Here is a 20,814-nt window from a genome sequence, read left to right on the forward strand (position 1 = left end):
GCTTTAACTGCAGTTATACTGCATTATACTACAGTTAAACTGCACTCTGACTGCAATCTTTTTTCGTAAGGGGTTGGTGAGGCTAATTGTTTTCAGCTTACATTTCACGAACCAGCATAAAACGCTGACATACACAGTCCAAAAATAGCCCAACGAATCTTACCATAAATTCCGGAGGTTCGGTCAAGTCATCCGTGGGAATAGTTAGAAGGAGAATGGCTACAATCCCAAACAGTAATAGCGCAACCGTAGCGAATATATGACAGCGTCGCTTGGCCATTGTTAAAAATTGAGCAGTGCTCTTCTTGCAGATGAAATCCACAGTGCGTGCGCTGCCTGATTTGGCAGTGAAGGCAAGGGAGTTTGGATAACAGCTTGAGGTAACTACACAATGGGTTTGGCTTCATACAAAGCATAATTTAAGTCACTTCGGCATGACTTGCAATTACTTATTTACTTCCCATCACAAAACCCCACAGATAGAACCATTGGTAGTAGGGCTGTGCCTCACAATAAGATATTATCACTTTTATACCATATGTATTGCCATTCTACATGTATCACGATTCTATGTGGGTTGTTCCAAAAATTAGGTGCCTTTTGAGTTGTGTAAATTGGTGGGGGAAAAAAGGTTTATTTCACAGAATTTAAAATTGCAGTTAAAATCTTGCACATTGAACAAAAATATAAACACAACATCAAACTTTGTCACATGCCCAAATACAACAAGTGTAGACCTTACCGTGAAATGCTTACTTACTAGCCCTTAACCAAAAGTGCAGTTCAAGAGTTGAGAAAATATTTACCAAATAAAGTAAATAATAAAAAGTGACACAATAACATAACAATAAGGAGGCTATGTACAGGGGGTACTAGAGGTTCACCGATTATGATTTTACCGCCGATACCGATTATTGGAGGCCCAAAAAAAGCCAATACCAATTAATCTGCCGATATTTATTTATATATATATATATATATATATAATATGTGTGTAATAATAACAATTACAACAATACTGAATGAACACTTATTTGAACTTAATATAATACATATAAAATTCTATTTAGCCTCAAATAAATAATGAAGCATGTTCAATTTGGTTTAAATAATGCAAAATCAAAGTGAAAAGTGCAATATTTGCCATGTAAAAAAGCTCATGTTTAAGTTCCTTGCTCAGAACATGAGAACATATGAAAGCTGGTGGTTCCTTTTTAACATGAGTCTTCAATATTCCCAGTTAAGAAGTTTTAGGTTGTAGTTATTATAAGGATTCTAGGACTATTTCTCTTTATACAATTTGTATTTCATATACCTTTGACTATTGGATGTTCTTATAGGCACTTTAGTATTGCCAGCCTAATCTCGGGAGTTGATAGGCTTGAAGTCACACAGTCTCCCCATGGAGTGCAATGTAATCGGCGTCCAAAAATGCCGATATCCAATTGTTATGAAAACTTGAAATCGGCCCTAATTAAATCGGTCGACCTCTAGGGGGTACCTGTACCAAGTAAGTGTGCGGGGGTACAGGTTTCAAAGATTTTACTGAGTTACAGTTCATATAAAGAAATCAGTCAATTAAAATAAATACATTAGGCCTAATCTATGGATTTCACCTGACTGGCAATACAGATATGCAAATATAGGGGTGTGGATCAGAAAACCAGTCAGTAGCCTCCCGAGTGGTGCAGCGGTCTAAGGCATTGCATTGCAGTGCTTGAGGCGTCACTACAGACCCGGGTTTGATCCCAGGATGTCCTTGTCGATTTGGGGCTCTAGCGACTGCTTGTGGCGGTCTGGGCGCATGGATGCTGACTTTGGTCACCAGTTTGGTGCGGCTGACTTCCGAGTTAAGTGAGCAGTGTGTCAAGAAGCAGTGCGGCGGGGTAGTGTTTCGGAGGACGCATGGCTCTCGACCTTCGCCTCGCCCGAGTCCGTTCGGGAGTTGAAGCGATGGGACAAGACTAACTACAAATTGGGGAGAAAAAGGGGTAAAAAGTACAAATAAATAAATAAAACCAGTCAGTCTCTGGTGTAACCACCATTTGCCTCATGCAGCCCACACATATCCTTCACATAGAATTAAATGAGGCTGTTGATTGTGGCCTGTGGAATGTTGTCCCACTCCTCTTCAATGTCTGTGCGAAGTTGCTGGATATTAGCGGGAACTATAACACGCTGTCGTCAAGTCGATCTAGAGCATCCCAAACATGCACAAACTTGGGATCTTTTTATTCAGCTCATGAAATATGTAAATTGTTGATATGTAGCCTACCCATTGATTCTTGAAGAATATAACTTATAAATGCCTCATGAGCTTAATTCAATCGCCATACCCCATCAGAACCCTATAGTGGGATTTCTTATAAGCTTCCCACTCCTTGAGTCCTACTCCTTGAAAGCGGCAGCGCTAGCCTTTAGCTCAGTGCGGATGTTGCCTGTAATCCATGGCTTCTGGTTGGGGTATGTACGTACGGTCACTGTGGGGACGACGTCGTCAATGCACTTATTGATGAAGCCAGTGACTGATGTGGTGTACTCCTCAATGCCATCGAAAGAATCCCGGAACATATTCCAGTCTGTACTAGCAAAACAGTCCTATAGTAAAGCATCTGCTTCATCTGACCACTTTATTATTCACCAAGTCACTGGTGCTTCCTGCTTTAGTTTTTGCTTGTAAGCAGGAATCTGGAGGATAGAATTATGGTCAGATTTGCCAAATGGAGGGAGAGAGAGCTTTGTACGCATCTCTGTGTGTGTTGAGTAAAGGTGGTCCAGAGTTTTTTCCCCTCTGGTTGCACATTTAACATGCTGATAGAAATGAGGTAAAACTGATGAGTTTCCCTGCATTAAAGTCCCCGGCCACTAGGAGCGCCATCTCTGGATGAGCGTTTTCCTGTTTGCTTATGGCCTTATACAGCTCGTTGAGTGGGGTCTTAGTACCAGCATCGGTCTGTAGTGGTATATAGACAGCTACGAAAAATAGATGCAAACTCTCTTGGTAAATAGTGTGGTCTAATGCTTAAAACCTCTAGATTTCCTTGCACCAGCTGTTGCTTACAAATATGCATAGGCCGCCACTCCTTGTCTTACCAGAGGCCGCTGTTGTATCCTGTCGTAAAAGTTTAAAATCCACCAGCTGTACGCTAATCATGTCGGCGTTAAGCCACGACTCTGTGAAACATAAGATATTTCAGTAATGTCCCTTTGGTAGGATATACATGCTTGTAGTTCATCTATGTTATTATCGATTGATTGTACTTTGGCTAATAGGACCGATGGTAAAGGTAGATTACCCTCTTGGCGATGCACCTGGACCATCGTACATGATACCTCCATCTTTTCCTCCTGCGAATGACAAGAATGAGGGCCATGTCGGGTGTCTGGAGTAAATCCTTCCCATTCGACTCGTTGAAGAAGAATTCCTCCAGTACGGGGTGAGTAATCGCTGTCCTGATATCAAGCAGCTGTTTTCGGTCATAAGACGCAGTGGCAGAAACATTATGTAAAAAATACACTACCCCAAAAAATAAAGGGAACCCTTAAACAACACAATGTAACTCCAAGTCAATCACACTTCTGTGAAATCAAACTGTTTACTTAGGAAGCAACACTGACAATAAATTTCACATGCTGTTGTGCAAATGGAATAGACAACAGGTGGAAATTATAGGCAATTGGCAAGACACCCCCAATAAAGGAGTGGTTCTGCAGGTGGGGACCACAGACCACTTCTCAGTTCCTATGCTTCCTGGCTGATGTTTTGGTCACTTTTGAATGCTGGCGGTGCTTTCATTCTAGTGGTAGCATGAGACGGAGTCTACAACCCACACAAGTGGCTCAGGTAGTGCAGCTCATCCAGGATGGCACATCAATGCGAGCTGTGGCAAGAAGGTTTGCTGTGTCTGTCAGCGTAGTGTCCAGAGCATGGAGGCGCTACCAGGAGACAGGCAAGTACATCAGGAGACGTGGAGGAGGCCGTAGGAGGGCAACAACCCAGCAGCAGGACCGCTTCCTCCGCCTTTGTGCAAGGAGGAGCAGGAGGAGCACTGCCAGAGCCCTGCAAAATGACCTCCAGCAGGCCACAAATGTGCATGTGTCTGCTCAAATGGTCAGAAACAGACTCCATGAGGGTGGTATGAGGGCCCGACGTCCACAGGTGGGGGTTGTGCTTACAGCCCAACACCGTGCAGAACGTTTGGCATTTGCCAGAGAACACCAAGATTGGCAAATTCGCCACTGTGCTGCTCTTCACAGATGAAAGCAAGTTCACACTGAGCACATGTGACAGAGTCTGGAGACGCCGTGGAGAACGTTCTGCTGCCTGCAACATCTTCCAGCATGACTGGTTTGGCGGTGGGTCAGTCATGGTGTGGGGTGGCATTTCTTTGGGGGGCCGCACAGCCCTCCATGTGCTCGCCAGAAGTAGCCTGACTGCCATTAGGTACCGAGATGAGATCCTCAGACCCCTTGTGAGACCATATGCTGGTGCGGTTGGCCCTGGGTTCCTCCTAATGCAAGACAACGCTAGACCTCATGTGGCTGGAGTGTGTCAGCAGTTCCTGCAAGAGGAAGGCATTGATGCTATGGACTGGCCCGCCCGTTCCCCAGACCTGAATCCAATTGAGCACATCTGGGACATCATGTCTCGCTCCATCCACCAACGCCACGTTGCACCACAGACTAACCAGGAGTTGGCGGATGCTTTAGTCCAAGTCTGGGAGGAGATCCCTCAGGAGACCATCCACCATCTCATCAGGAGCATTCCCAGGTGTTGTAGGGAGGTCATACAGGCACGTGGAGGCCACACACACTACTGAGACTCATTTTGACTTGTTAGCCTGTAGTGTGGTTTTCCACTTTAATTTTGAGTGTGACTCCAAATCCAGACCTCCATGGGTTGATAAATTTGATTTCCATTGATAATTTGTGTGTGATTTTGTTGTCAGCACATTCAACTATGTAAAGAAAAAAGTATTTAATAAGAATATTTATTTCATTCAGATCTAGGATGTGTTATTTTAGTGTTCCCTTTATTTTTTTGAGCAGTGTATATTACAAATAATGCGAAAAAACATACACAATTGGTTATGCGATCGTAAAAAGGCGGCCATCTCCTTCGGTGCCAAATGTAAACAAACACTATAGCCTCAAATCATGATTAAAACTACAAAAATGTATATCATGGATGGTCAGTCCTTACATCCATAGCTCTGTCTATGATTTCCAGAGTGGCTACATTCTCCAGCCCCATCCCTCAGTTTCTTTACGAAATGGGTGGGGATTCCACTTTACTGTTTCAACTCCAGATTGCCGCTTTTACATTCTGGCATTAAGAACACATGTGCGGGGGGATTGGAGGGACGCCATGTGCGACTGACGTGTTTTCCGTTTGCTCCCGTGGTATTCTTAAAGTTTATGTGAATTTTGCAGCAGAACCGTATTTATTTTCAAATATTAGTTTGGTGATCCCTTTCCGTAAAAACCAAGACTACTTTGCTTTCGAATGTCAGCATGTCGACGAAACATAAGGCCAAAACCATGACTTTGAGAACCCGGCCTACAAGACTCACTCTCATCACCGCCCTCTCCTGAGTCTGAGGGCCCGGAGACTCACACTTTACCCGGGGGTGCGGCTTGGTCTGGCGGCGCTGAAATGAACATTCTCGAGGCCATCAAACTACTACGCTCTGAGATAGTTGAACTGAAAACGGAGGTGGTTGCTACGATTGAGGTCCGAATACAGGAGGTTTCGGATACTTTAAAAGCAGATCTAACCATCCTGCGGAACGAGACAGTGCCAGCAATCACATCACTCAAAACAACAACGGCGTCGCACACTACAACGATTGCAGCACTGGAGACCTCCGGTACTAGCTGTGTGAGTTTAGAGGGATTCTCTCGCTGCAATAACCTGAGACTTGTATCGGTTCCAGAGTCAGCGGAAATGCCTCGCACCACGGATTTAGTTTCCGGGCTGCTGAAGGAAGTTTTTGCCTTAGATGAAAAGCCCCTGATTGATCGTGCCCACCAGTCGCTGCACCCAAAGCCCCGGGATGGGGAGAGGCCCCATGACATAATTCTTCGAGTGCACTTTTTCCATGAGAAGATGGAGATTCTCCGACGAGCCCGCAATACCACTGAGCTTTCAAGGACAGAGCTTCTCCATCTACCAGGACTACTCCCCCACTGTTTCCAGGCAGCGCTCAGCTTTCAGACAAGCCAAACGACTACTTTGGGACCATCCAAGTGTGAAGTATGGACTGCAATTCCCAGCCCGTTTATGGCTATGTCATGATGGTAAAGACTACACATTTGAGTCTCCGGATGAGGCTATGGCTCACATTCAACGTCACATCAAGAAGTCTTGAACTTGCTCACAGTTCAGCAACTGTTGCTTGCGAACTGTGGATAGTAAGTAACCCACCTGTGGTACAATTATGTTAAGTTATAACATGCTAGTCTTGTATAGTTGGGGAGTTGGCGAACCCATTCAGGCTTATTTTATGTGATCTAATGTTTTGATCATCTAGTGTGCTTGCCTTACAACCATTCAGTCATTTTAATTTCATCGTACTAAGGTTTTACTTAGCCTAGAAACACAGGAGTTGTCTCGTTCACCTATTCAGTTTGTTTACATAGTATCTCAGTGACTCAAAATATTTTTGGTTATTTTTTTACTGCATCTGTTTGCATTGACCCAGTAAACTGTAAATGTTTCCTGAGGCTACATGTTTTTCGGGGTCTTCACTTCAATTTTAAAAGTTTTGAGCATCATTTATGCCCAGCAAACATTCAACGTTGCGCACACATAGTTTTTTGGTCTTGGTTGTAAGCTGTCTCAGCGTCAACTAGACAACTATTATTATTATTTTTTTATTTTTTATTGTCTTACTACGATTTCCTTACTTCAAATTAGGTTTTTGGCTGAGAGCCTTTATACATTTTATTTATTTTCTCTCTCAATGCCTGTTATAAGACTGGGAATATAATTATATACATCTACAAGTGGTGCTTTTGTAACTTTGTTTGCACAAGGGATTAACTTATAAAAAATACATCTCTCTTTTTTCTGTTTGATCCACTAACAAAACGCGACTTTAAAGAGTGGGACTGTGGGTTTAGATTTAAGACCGCACTCTCACAGACATACTGTGCGAAGAGAACATGTTCTATTTAGGCTTGTACCTCGTTTGGGGAGGTACTGTCTGGGATGGGGGGTGGGGGGGAGGTTGAATTGTTCAGTTCTAATGTTGTCATTCTGTCTTTCTAGTTCTTTTTTCAAACATCTTCCACCGTACATTGTTATTCTGGAGTTTGTGGGCGCTCATTGCTTTTCCATTCTATGCTCTAATGACAGGGTTGTATAACGGGAATGCCCAGGGGTGCCGAAATAATGCGATCAAGTACATTTCGTGGAACATCAAAGGGGTTAATAACCCGGTGAAGCGTAAGAGGGCGTTGACACACTTAAAGGGTTTGAATGCAAATGTTGCATTTCTACAAGAGACTCACTTGAGGACTGGTGAGCATTTTAGGATGCTTAGGGACTGGGTTGGTCAAGTGTTCCACTAACTTTCATAGTAAATCAAGAGGTGCTGCCATTTTGGTTGATAAAGCTACTCCCTTTGTAGCTTCTGAGGTTATTGCTGATCCTAAGGGACGATACGTCATAGTAACCGGTAAACTGTTTTCTACCCCTCTTGTTTTGGCTAGTGTTTATGCTCCCAATTGGGATGACACAAGTTTCATTTCTTCCTTTTTGTATGCTATACCCAATTTAGATTCTCATTTGTTGATTGTAGGGGGGATTTCAACTGTAAAATGTCCCCAGTATGCTAGAAATATGCTATGTTTGAGGCCTGGCGTTTCCTACATCCTACAGATAGACAGTATTCCTTTTATTCTCATGTTCATCAAACATACTCCCGGATTGATTACTTCTTTTTGGACAAAAAACTTCTGCCTAACCTTCGGCAGTGTACTTACGAGAGTATTGTTATTTCTGACCATTCACCATTAGTTCTTGAACTAGAGTTTCCACAGCAACCGCTGCAATCAATGGCGTCTTAACCCCATTTTACTCTCAGATAAGGAGTTTGTCAATTTAATTTATTCTGAAATCACCTTATTCCTAAAAACTAATTCAACACCAGGTATGTCCTGCTCTACCATATGGGAGTCTCTCAAAGCATACCTACGTGGCCAAATTATTTCTTATACAGCCACCCAAAACAGAGTTCGCTCTCGGCGACTTCAGGACCTGAGCGAGTACATAGACACATTGGATGAGAAATATGCTACGGATCCTTCTTCTGATCTGCATAAAGAGCGCCAACTACTCCAATCTGAATTTGATGAGCTTTCTACCAGGCAAGCTGAACAGTTACTCTTGCGAACTCAGTACAGAGTGTATGAACAAGGCGACAAGGCCAGTAAACTCCTTGCACATCAGATCCGTAAATCTGAGGCCTCACGTTTAATCCCACAAATAAGGACCCCGTCTGGTGCCACCACAGTTAAATATAAAGAGATCAATTCAAACAATTTTACTCTGCGCTATACACCTCTGAATCCCCTCAAGACCCTTTGCTGATTCATTCCTTCTTTAATGGCTTGAATATGCCTTCAATTGATACGGACTCCCAAGACCGCCTAGAAGAAGAATTTACACCTGAGGAGATTGCAACAGCAGTGTCCGCAATGAAAAGTGGTAAATTACCGGGTCCGGACGGTTTTCCAACTGAATTTTACAGGACATTTTCTGGTCTGCTTTGCCCATTCTTGTCTCGACTATTTGCAGAGTGCCTTAATACCTCAAAGCTACCGCCTTGTCTTTATCAGGCTTCAATTTCATTACTATTAAAGAAAAACAAAGACTCCCTGGAATGTGGATCCTATCGCCCAATCTCGCTTTTAGTTTTTAGCCATCCGTATGGAAGGCTTGCTGCACCAAGTAATACACTTTGACCAGACTGGCTTTGTGAGAAATAGGCATTTGTTTTTCAATATTAGGCGCCTTATGAATATACTGTACTCCCCAGTGTCGGAGGACCCGGAGGTGGTGGTCTCACTTCATGCGGAAAAAGCTTTTGACCGCGTTGAGTGGGATTACCTAGCAGCTGCCCTTTATAGATTTGGCTTTGGCCCCAAATTCATTGCATGGATAAAGATTATTTATTTTTCCCCCATGGATTCGGTACGGACTAACAACTTGTCCTCTGACTATTTTCCCTTGCACCGCGGATCCAGACAGGGTTGTCCACTCTCCCCCTTGTTGTTTGCTTTGGCAATCGAGCCTCTCGCCATTGCACTACACTCTAATGTTGCCATTCAAGGAATAATCAGGACGGGCTTAGAGCAGAAAGTCTCGCTATATGCTGACGGGCTTAGAGCAGAAAGTCTCGCTATATGCTGACAACCTCCTTTTGTTTATCTCTAACCCTGATACCTCATTGCCACGTGCCTTTTATGTTCTTAAAAAGTTTGGATCAATCTCAGGGTATAAGCTGAATCTATGCAAGAGTGAGCTTTTTCCTGTAAATAAGGCTGCTTTAAAGTGCTCTTTTACAAGTTCTCAGTTTAGGATTGTCTGGGATCAATTCATCTACTTGGGAGTTAAAGTAACAAGGAAATATTCAAATTTGTTTCAGGAAAACTTTGTTGCTCTAGCAGACAGTTTGAAACAATTTTTAACTTTTTGGAATTCGCTACCTCTTTCTCTTATCGGTAGGATTAATGTCATTAAAATGAGTGTGTTGCCCAAATTTTTATATTTATTTCAATGTTTACCCATTTTTATTCCAAAATCTTTTTTTATTTCACATTCATGTATTTTATTTGGGATGGCAAGGTACCACGGATTGGTAGAAAACATTTACAGAAGCCTAAGTCGTTGGGGGGTTTAGCTCTACCAAATATTCAGACTTACTATTGGGCTGCAAATTTCAGAGCCCTACTGTACTGGCTGCAGACTGATCCTAGACCACTCTGGGTCCAGATGGAGTCTGAATCATGTAAACCTGCTGCACTTTCTTCTGTGTTGTGCTCATCTCTCCCAGTGTCCCTAGGCAAAAGGTGTGTCAAACCAATTGTAAAACAGTCTCTTAAAATTTGTAATCAGTTCCGTTTAGCCTTTAGCCTCCGAGGCTTTTCTCTATCAAGCCCAATTAATCATAACATTTTATTTCCTCCATCTTTGAATGATGGGGCTTTTGCCACCTGGCACTCACTAGGCCTCTCCTCACTAGCCCAATTATTCTTTGATGATACATTTGCCTCTTTTGCTCAGCTACAGGAAAAGTTCAACCTCCTCCAATCCCACTTTTTCCGCTACCTCCAGACTAGGAACTTTGTCAGAGCTAACACACCTCAATTTCCCCATAGGCCTGCGAATACAGCCATAGAGAGCATCTTGAAGCTGAATAAGCTTCCTGGGGCGCAATTTCAGATGTATATGCAATCATTCATGACTTACAGAACCCTTCTTTGGTGCCTTTAAAGACTCGATGGGAAAAGGATTTGTGGAAGGAACTTGGGGAAGACACCTGGGAATCTGTGCTGCACAGGGTGCATTCATCCTCTTTTAGCACTAGACACAGCCTCATTCAATTCAAGGTGGTTCACTGTATCCACTGGTCTGGGGCCAAACTTGGAAGAATATTCTCCGATTTTGATCCTACCTGTGTCAGATGTAAAATGAATGGCAGCTCCCCCATCTTATAAATATTGGGTGAGAGATGTGTTGTGCTGTCTGAAACGAGAAAAAATTATATTCAATTCACGTGGGAACCCCAAACTGTTTATTGAGGCTTGGGCTCCATTCCGGTCTTACTTTAAACAGTCCATCCTCTGATGGCATTCCTATTAAAACCGAAATAAGTCTGTATTTGACCCCCCTGTGACTTAAGGGTTGATGAGCATTTCTTTGTGTTTTTTCTGGATGGTCGGTCTGTGGCCATGACGGTCTGTGAGTGGTTGCATTTCTCCACTCCTATCCCTTGACTGTATACAGGAACAAATGGTGAGGTGTTTGCTCTATCCCTGTACTATAAATTGCCCTTTAACCTTTGTAGCCTTCTGCCCGGTGTGTTTAACTTGTCTAGTATGGTATCTTTAAACTATTTTTTTTAAATGTATTATTTGTATTTTTTCTAGTTGAGTATATGATTTATATTGCTTTGTGTTGTCTCGTCTGTGTGTGTGTAAAACTTAAGAGTTAAAAAAAATAAAAATAAAAGAGCACATGTTCAACTTAATCAAAAATGTTATTTTCCATCTCAGGAGGTTAAATAAAAATGACTATAGTAAGCGTATATTACGTAATAAATAAAGCAAGCGTTGACGATTTCATCTTAAATCAGCCATAGTGCCTTGGGAAAGTATTCAGACCCCTTGACTTTTCCCACATTTTGTTAGGTTACAGCCTTATTCTAAAATTGATTAAATTGTTTTTATCCCCTCATCAATCTACACACAATAGCCCATAATGACAAAGCACATTTTTGGTAATTTATTAAAAATAAACCAGTTACATAATTATTCAAACCCTTTACGCAATACTTTGTTGAAGTACCTTTGGCAGCAATTACAGCCTCAAGTCTTCTTGTGTATGACACTTCAAGCATGGCACACCTCTATTTGGGGAGTTTCTCCCATTCTTCTCTGCAGTTCCTCTCAAGCTCTGTCAGTTTGGATGGGGAGCGTAGCTGCACAACTATTTTCAGGCCTCTCCAGAGATGTTCGATTGGGTTCAATCGACAGCCAAGCGGGCTGTCATGTGCCTTTTACTGAGGAGTGGCTTCCATCTGGCCACTCTACCATAAAGGCCTGATTGGTGGAGTGCTGCAGAGATGGTTGTCCTTCTCCCATCTCCACAGAGGAACTCTAGAGCTCTGTCAGAGTGACCATCGGGTTCCTGCTCACCTCACTGACCAAGGCCCTTCTCCCCTGATTACTCGGTTTGGCCGGGTGGCCAGCTCTAGGAAGAGTATTGGTGGTTCCAAACTTCATCCATTTAAGAATGATGGAGGCCACCATGTTCTTGGGGATCTTCAGTGCTGCAGAAATGTTTTGGTACCCTTCCCCAGATCTGTGCCTCGACACAATTCTGTCTCGGAGCTCTACAGACAATTCCTTCGACCTCATGGCTTGGTTTTTGCTCTGATATGCACTGTCAACTGTGGGACCTTATATAGACAGGTGTGCGCATTTCCAAATCATGTCCAATAAATTGAATTTAGCACAGGTGGACTCCAATCAAGTTGTAGAAACATCTCAAGGATGATCAATGGAAACAGGATGCACCTCAGCTCAATTTTGAGTCTCATGGGTCTGAATACTGATGTCAATAAGGTATGTTTTTTATTTTTAATCCATTTGCAAAAAATTTGATCTAATTAAATTAGATGTTCAATGTTTAAAAAATATATATTTAAAAAAAGGAATAGTTTCACTATATTGAAATGAGAGTTCAGTTCACATTACATGGTTCACTAATCAATAATCATCAGAAATTACTGTCAAAGCAACAAAATAAAATTAATTGGGTTAAAATCTCCTAGAAGTCGCAGAGGGACATATCAAAATACTGAATTTGAGCACCTTAGCAAATATTTAATCATAAAAAAAAAAATTGATTTATTGAATTTTCCATGTGGTCTATATTAAAGGGCAGTTCATTTAAAATAACAGGCTTTTACAATTCAATATCTGTGCACAATTTCTACTAAAAATGTCAAAGGGATGCAAAAGGCACTAATTTTGTGAAATTACCCATGTATTTTCGATTCAATACTGCGATTTTATTGCTAATTATAAATATATATATCAATATATATATCTGCTGCAGAGGGACAAGAGAGCCCCGAGAAAACTAGTTTTGATAAATCATGGAAATAAAAGTGCTGGAAACATGTCTCACCATCCAGTAAAAATAAGATTAGAGGCAAAGCTGTAGAAGGAGAAATACCAAAGTTTTTGCGCAGGTGGAGTCGACTACTGCTAGCTAATTTTAATTTCCTAGCAAAGAAACACATACATACACAGTACCAGACAAAAGTCTGGACACACCTACTCATTATTTTTGCTATTTTCTACATTGTAGAACTTAGGAGGACTTAACTATGAAATAACGCATGGAATAATGTAGTAACCACAAAAGTGTTAAATAAATCAAAATGTATTTTATATTTGAGATTCTTCAAAGTAGCCACACTTTGCCTTGATGACAGCTTTGCACACACTTGGCATTCTCTCAAACAGCTTCACCTGGAATGCTTTCCTAACAGTCTTGAAGGAGTTCCCACATATGCTGAGCACATGTTGGCTGCTTTCCCTTCACTCTGCGGTCTAACTCATCCCAAACCATCTCAATTGGGTTGAGGTCAGGTGATTTTGGAGGCCAGGTCATCTGATGCAGCACCATCACTATCCATCTTGGTCAAATAGCCCTTACACAGCCTGGAGGTGTGTTGGGTCATTGTCCTGTTGAAAAACAAATTATAGTCCCGCTAAGCACAAACTAGTTGGGATGGTGTATCGCTGCAGAATGCTGTGGTAGCCATGCTGGATAAGTGTGCCTTGAATTCTAAATCAAATCACTGACAGTGTAACCAGCAAAGCACCCCCACACCATCACACCTCCTCCTTCATGCTTCACTGTGGGAACCACACATGCGGAGATCATCCGTTTCACTACTTGGCGTCTCACAAAGACACAACGGGTGGAATCAAAAAATCGCAAGTTTCGACTCATCAGACGACAGGATAGATTTCAACCATTCTAATATCCATTGTAGAGGTCGACCGATTAATCGGAATGGACGATTAATTAAGGCCAATTTCAAGTTTTCATAACAATCGGAAATCGGTATTTTTGGGCGCAGATTATTATTATTATCTGATTTTCAATGATGGCCTAGGAACGGTGGGTTAACTGCCTTGTTCAGGAGCAGAACGACAGATTTTCACATTGTCAGCTTGGGTGAACCAAACTTGCAACCTTACAGTAAACTAGTCCAACACTCTAACCACCTGCCTCTCATTGCACACCACGAGGAGCCTGCCTGTTACGCGAATGCAGTAGAAGCCAAGGTAAGTTGCTAGCTAGCATTAAACCTATCTTATAAAAAAACAATCATAATCCCTAGTTATAACTACACATGGTTGATGATATTACTAGTTTATCTAGCGTGTCCTGCGTTACATATAATCGATGCAACGCTGGGGGATGATTTAACAAAAGCTCATTTTGCGAAAAAAGCACAATCGTTGGACGGCTGTACCTAACTATAAACACCAATGCCTTTCTTAAAATCAATACACAGAAGTATATATTTTTAAACCTGCATATTTAGCTAAAAGAAATCAAAATCTAGCTAGTTAGTGGGGTGTGCGCTAATAGCATTTCAAATGTCACTCGCTCTGAGATTGGAGTAGTTATTCCCCTTGCTCTGCAAGGGCCACGGCTTTCTGCTTCGAGTGTGGCTGTTGTCAATGTGTTCCTGGTTCGAGCCCAGGTAGGGTCGAGGAGAGGGACGGAAGCTATTCTGTTATAGCGGCAATACTATAGTGCCTAAGAACATCCAATAGTCAAAGGTATATGAAATACAAATGGTAGAGAGAGAAATAGTCCTATAAATACTATATTAACTACAACCTAAAACCTCTTACCTTGGAATATTGAAGTCTCATGTTAAAAGGAATCACCAACTTTCATATGTTCTCATGTTCTGAGCAAGGAACCCAAACTTTAGCTTTTTTACATGGCACATATTGCACATTTACTTCTCCAACACTTTGTTTTTGCATTATTTAAACCAAATTGAACATGTTTCATTATTTATTTGAGGCTAAATGGATTTTTATTGATGTATTATATTAAGTTAAAATAAGTGTTCATTCAGTATTGTTGTAATTTTCATTATTATAAATAAATAAAAATCGGCTGATTAATCGGTATTGGCTTTTTTGGTCCTCCAATAATCGGTATCGGCGTTGAAAAATCATAATCGGTCAACCTCTAACCTGTACTGACCTCGCCTTCTGGATGGTAGCGGTGTGAACAGGCAGTGGCTCGGATGGTTGATGTCCTTGATAATCTTTTTGGCCTTCCTGTGACATCGGGTGCTGTAGGCCTCATGGAGGGCAGATAGTTTGCCCTCGGTGATGCATTGTGCAGACCGCGCTACCCTCTTGAGAGCCTTGCGGTTGAAGGTGGTGCAGTTGCCATACCAGGCTTTGATACAGCCCAACAGGATGCTCTTGATTGTGCATCTGTTTTTTGACAAGCCAAATTTCTTCAGCCTCCTGAGGTTGAAGAAGCGCTGTGAGCCTTCTTCACCACACTGTGTGAGTGTACCATTTCAGTTTGTCTGTGATGTGTACGCAGAGGAACTTAACTTTCCACGTTCTCCATTGCCATTAAATGTGAATAGGGGGTGCTCCCTTTGCTGTTTCCTGAAGTCCACGATCATCTCCTTTGTTTTGTTGACGTTGAGTGATTGGTATCAGAAAAACAACCTCACTCCGACTGCCCTCACCTCCTCCCTGTATGCTGTCTCGTCGTTGTTGGTAATCAAGCCCACTACTGTTGTGTTGTCTGCAAACTGGATGATTGAGTTGTAGGCGTGCATGGCCACGCAGTCGTGGGTGAACAGGGAGTACAGGAGGGGGCTGAGCACGCACCCTTGTGGGGCCCCAGTGTTGAGGGTCAGCAAAGTGGAGATGCTGTTTCCTACCTTCACCACCTGGGGGCTGCCCGTCAGAATGTCCAGGACCCAATTGCACAGGGCGGGGTTGAGACCCAGGGCCTCCAGCTTGATGATGAGCTTGGAGGGGACTATGGTGTTGAATTCTGAGCTGTAGTCAATGAACAGCATTCCTACATAGGTATTCCTTTTGTCCAGATGGGATTAGGCAGTGTGCCGTGTGATGGCGATTGCGTCGTCTGTTGACCTGTTGGGGCGGTATGCAAACTGGGTCTAGGGTGGCCGGTAAGGTGGAGGTGATATGATCCTTGACCAGTCTCTCAAAGCACTTCATGATGACAGAAGTGAGTGCTACGGGGCGGTAGTCATTTAGTTCAGTTAGCTTTGCTTTCTTGGGTACAGGAACAATGGTAGCCATCTTGAAGCATGTGGGGACAACAGACTGGGATAGGGAGGGATTGAATATGTCCATAAACACACCAGCCAGCTGGTCTGTGCATGCTTTGAGGATGCGGCTTGGGATGCCGTCTGGGCCAGCAATCTTGCGAGGGTTAACATTTAAATGTTTTACTTACGTTGGCCACAGAGGAGCGGGCCGCGACGGTGGCACTGTATTATCCTCAAAGCGGGCGAAGGTGTTTAGTTTGTCTGGAAGCGTGACGTCGGTGTCCGTGACGTGGATGGATTTCTTTTTGTAGTCCGTGATTTCCTGTAGACCCTGCCACATACGTTTTGTGTCTGAGCTGTTGAATTGCGACTCCACCTTGTCCCTGTACTGGCATTTCGCTTGTTTGATTGCCTTGCGGAGGGAATAGCTACACTGTTTATATTCAGACATATTCCCAGATCTCTTTCCATGGTTAAATGCGGTGGAACGCGCTTTCAGTTTTGCACGAATGCCGCCATTCTGGTTAGGTTAGGTTTTAATAGTCAGTGGGTACATCTCCAATGCACTTCATTATAAACTCACTCACCGAGTCAGCGTATTGGTTGATGTTGTTCTCGGAGGCTGACCGGAACATATTCCAGTCCACGTGATCAAAAAAATCTTGAAGCGTGGCTTCCGATTGGTCAGACCAGCATTGAATGGTTCTTGTCACTGGTACATCCCATTTAAGTTTCTGCCTATAAGATGGGAGGAGCAAGATGGCATTGTGGTCGGATTTCCCGAAGGGAGGGCAGGGGAGGGCTTTGTATGCATCGCGGAAGTTAGAGTAGCAGTGGTCGACGGTATTGCGCATGCATGTAGTGCAGTCAAAATGCTGGAAGAATTTAGGTACTTATTCTCAAATTTGCTTTGTTAAAATCCCCATCTACAATAAATGCAGCCTCGGCATGTATTGTTTCCAGTTTGAATATAGTCCAGTGAAGATCTTTGATGGCCGTCTTGGTGTCTGCTTGAGGGGGAATGTACACAGCTGTGACTATAACTGATGAGAATTCTCTTGGTAGGTAAAATGGCCGGCACTTGATTGTAAGGAATTCTAGATCGGCTGAACAGAAGGACATGAGTTCCTGTATGTTTCCATGATTACACCATGAGTTGTTAATCATAAAGCCCCCCCCCCCGCCCTTCCTTTTCCCAGAGAGGTGTTTATCTCTGTCGGCGCGATGCATGGAGAAGCCCGGTGGCTGAACCGATTCCGACAACACGTTACAATCTCTGATGTCTCTCTGGAAGGCAGCCCTTGCTCAAATTTTGTCTACCTTGTTGTCAGGAGACTGGACATTGGCTAGTAGAATACTCGGGAGCGGTGTGCATATCTACGGAGCCTGGCCAGGTGGCCGCTTCATCTGTCCCTTCTGCGGGGTCGTTGTTTTGGATCTCCTACTGGAATTAGCTCAAATGTCCTGGATGGTGGTCCGAACAGAGGATCCGCTTCGGAAAAGTCATATTCCTGGTCGTAATGTTGGTAAGTTGACGTTATTTTATTCAATAGTTCTTCCCGGGTGTATGTAATACGACTTAAGATTTCCTGGGGTTTATGCGAATGCAGTTGAAGAAACTTTCAAAGTTCTTGACATTTTCAGATTGACTAACCTTCACATCTTAAAGTAATGATGGACTGTCGTTTCTCTTTGCTTATTTGTGCTGTTCTTGCCATTTATGGACACCCCGATGTGCAAAACTGATGTCAAAGCTGACGTGCATACCTATAGAACGGAGGTACATGACGTAATGACGCCACGTAAAATTTGGCGCTATTCATGCAACACAGCATTCCTAAATTAGCCCACAATGTCTGCTGTGTGGATCGAACAGACCACAAGTTGAGCAGTCATTTGAAAGAGTAACAAAACTTCAGCGAGACAACGAAAAGGCTTAATCCATTAATACCAAGATAATGGAATTCATTGCCCTTGGCAATCAACCGTTCTCTGTTGTGGGTGATGTTGGTTTTCGCCGACTGTACCGGTGCTCGACCACACTACCAAGTGCGCTATTTTTCAGATGTTGCCCTACCGGAGTTACACAGTAATAGCGTCACTGCTATTAGCTTCACAGCATACATACGATGGAATGCCATTTGGGTCTTTGCCTGTCAAAAAAGATACAGTAGCACGGTCAAAGCTGTACAAAAGTCTGCAAACAAGCAAACACCGGCCACAAACAATGTGTTTACAATATCGCGCTGGTAATTAAGCATCATTTGTTCGACCGCAAAGTCTGGGGTAGCTATCTTTAGCTTAGTACCTAGCTAGCCCCCATACAATCAGCCTGAAAACAATGACCAGTAGAACCTGCAGTCATTTTCATTCAATCTTAGCAATGATTTAGGAATCCTTGTAAGTATTAGCTAGGTTGCCACTTGTTGTTTGCCTATTGAAATTGAACTTCATTTCATGAAAATAAATAGCTAGTCGGCAACTTAACCCTGTTGCCAAAAACTAACGTTATAAGCAGCCAGCTATCTGGCTAGTGAGGCTCGACCACACCGGGTTGTTTTGTGAAGCTAGCCACAATAAGGATTAGGAACAATGGTGGAAATTGCTGTTTGCCTTCAAAACAAAAGTATGGCATTGACAGTAATACAAATAGTAGAATGCCATACTTTTATTTTGAAGGCTTACCTGCAAAGTCCACTATTGTGGATAATCATTATTGTGGCTAGCTTCACATAGATGGGTCCGACCACCATTAATAAATCAAATAAGAACTGTCTTATAAATTTGGGTTATTTTAGATGATGACACCTAGCTATATAGTTAGCTAGCTAATAGTTAGCTACCAACAGATTGTTGTATTATTTGACACGTCAAATAGTGTTATTTGACGTGTATCTTTTTTGACACGCAAAGACCCAAACGGTGTTACATAGAAATCCTGGTTATGAATGAAATGACTGAACAAATGAACCACGAAACAGCACAGCAAGTAAGTGAAAGAAATTGGTTTTGATTATGTTTTACTGGTAATGGGGACATAAATAACTTTTTGGTCAGTGTGGTGTGTGTGTAACCTTTATTTAACTAGGCAAGTCAGTTAAGAACAAATTCTTATTTACAATGATGGCCCGGACAATGTGATACAGCCTGGATTCGAACCAGGGACTATAGTGACGCCTCTTGTACTGAGAAGCAGTGCCTTAGACCACTGAGTCCAACTATTTAACTGTACTAGAATGCTTAAAAGGCCGCTAAAATTGTTTTTAAATTATTATTTTTTTACCTTTATTTAACTAGGCAAGTCAGTTAAGAACAAATTCTTATTTTCAATGATGGCCTAGGAACAGTGGGTTCAGGGGCAGAACGACAGATTTGTACCTTGTCAGCTCGGGGGGTTGAACCTTCCGGTTACTAGTCCAACGCTCTAGCCACTAGGCTACCCTGCCGGTTATTGGTGTTGGTTTTTCTGGCAAGGAAAATATTGGATATCGGTATTGGGCAGAAATGTCATATCAGTGCATCACTAATACCAACAATATCTTGTCACAACACTACTAATGCATTAAGAAAATAAATTCCACATTAACTTTTAACAAGGCACACCTGTTAACTGAAATGCATTCCAGGTGACTACCTCATGAAGCTGGTTGAGAGAATGCAAAGAGTGTGCAAAGCTGTCATCAAGGCAAAGGGTGGCTACTTTCAAGAATCTCAAATATGAAATATATTTTGATTTGTTTAACACTGTTTTGGTTACATGATTCCATATGTCATTTCAGTTTTGATGTCTTCCCTATTATTCTACAATGTAAAAAAAAAAGGTTAAATAATCTTTCTTCTTTATCAAATAAATGTGTTTATTCATTCACAACTAGGTTGTTGCTCGACCCAGCACAGGCAGTGTGATCCTCTGGTCTTCTGGTACCAGTGATGTGGGAAAGGATGCTAGGCTTAGCAGACACAGCTCAGAGGTGAGTGCAGTGTAGGTATGAAGAAAACAGAGAGACACAGATGTACTGCCAGTTCCTTAATTTGTTGGCTCTATATGTTATAGCAATTAACACTTAAGAGTGACAGACAGACACAGTGACAACAGAGGAACAAAGACGGAAAAACAGTGTCAGACAGACACACACTGATGTGGGCTGGTATGGCTGTATTGCCAAGGCTGAATGTTGTTTTAAGCACTAGTCTGGAAAATATTGCATTGAGACACCTTTGTCCATAGATGCCACATATCAAGTTTTGTGCAAATAGGTCATTTGCTGCCTGAAGAGTTGCGTAAATTATTTTTCACAAAATTCTAAATGACGGAAAATCCATCATGGCAGACCCTGGGGCTCATTTGTTCCTTCTGAGGAGAGGGACCCATGTACCGAATTTCATTACTTTAGGTCAAACAGGGTGAATGGGCTTGACGTTTCAAACTTTGCATTTTCAATATCTTGTTATAGCGCCACAATCTGCAAAATCAGTGTACTTTTGTAAATGCTGGATCTCTATGGCAAGACGCATCATTCGCCCAAGTTTTGTTAAGAAAATCGGGCCAGTGCTGTCTGAGTTATCGTGTGACGACTGTAAGAAAGAACACACAAACGAACGTACTGGGACAGATCCACAGTCCCCTCCCGGTTGTCATCGCCGGGGACAATAAAGATGGTGGGCTAGTTCAGCATTGCACCAGTGTTGGAAAAATGATGGTTGGCATTATAAACTA

The 20,814-nt window shown here is 42.5% G+C and overlaps 1 protein-coding gene across 6 annotated transcripts in view; it reads right to left on the reverse strand.

Annotated features, from left to right (window-relative positions):
* The window catches only part of LOC110509849 (ectonucleoside triphosphate diphosphohydrolase 2), a 54,665-nt gene that overhangs the window by 30,055 nt on the left and 3,796 nt on the right, over nt 1-20,814 (reverse strand). The window contains exon 1 of one of the 6 annotated variants that reach the window (XM_021590989.2): nt 164-456. The exons of the other annotated variants lie outside the window; for them this stretch is intronic. Within the exon in view, the coding sequence (XP_021446664.1) occupies nt 164-280 (117 nt within the window). The 5' untranslated portion in view covers nt 281-456. Of the gene's footprint in view, nt 1-163; nt 457-20,814 lie in introns of those variants that run through there. 6 annotated transcript variants of the gene reach the window in all.

Source organism: Oncorhynchus mykiss, chromosome Y (genome assembly GCF_013265735.2).
Source record: "Oncorhynchus mykiss isolate Arlee chromosome Y, USDA_OmykA_1.1, whole genome shotgun sequence".
Classification (NCBI taxonomy): domain Eukaryota; kingdom Metazoa; phylum Chordata; class Actinopteri; order Salmoniformes; family Salmonidae; genus Oncorhynchus; species Oncorhynchus mykiss.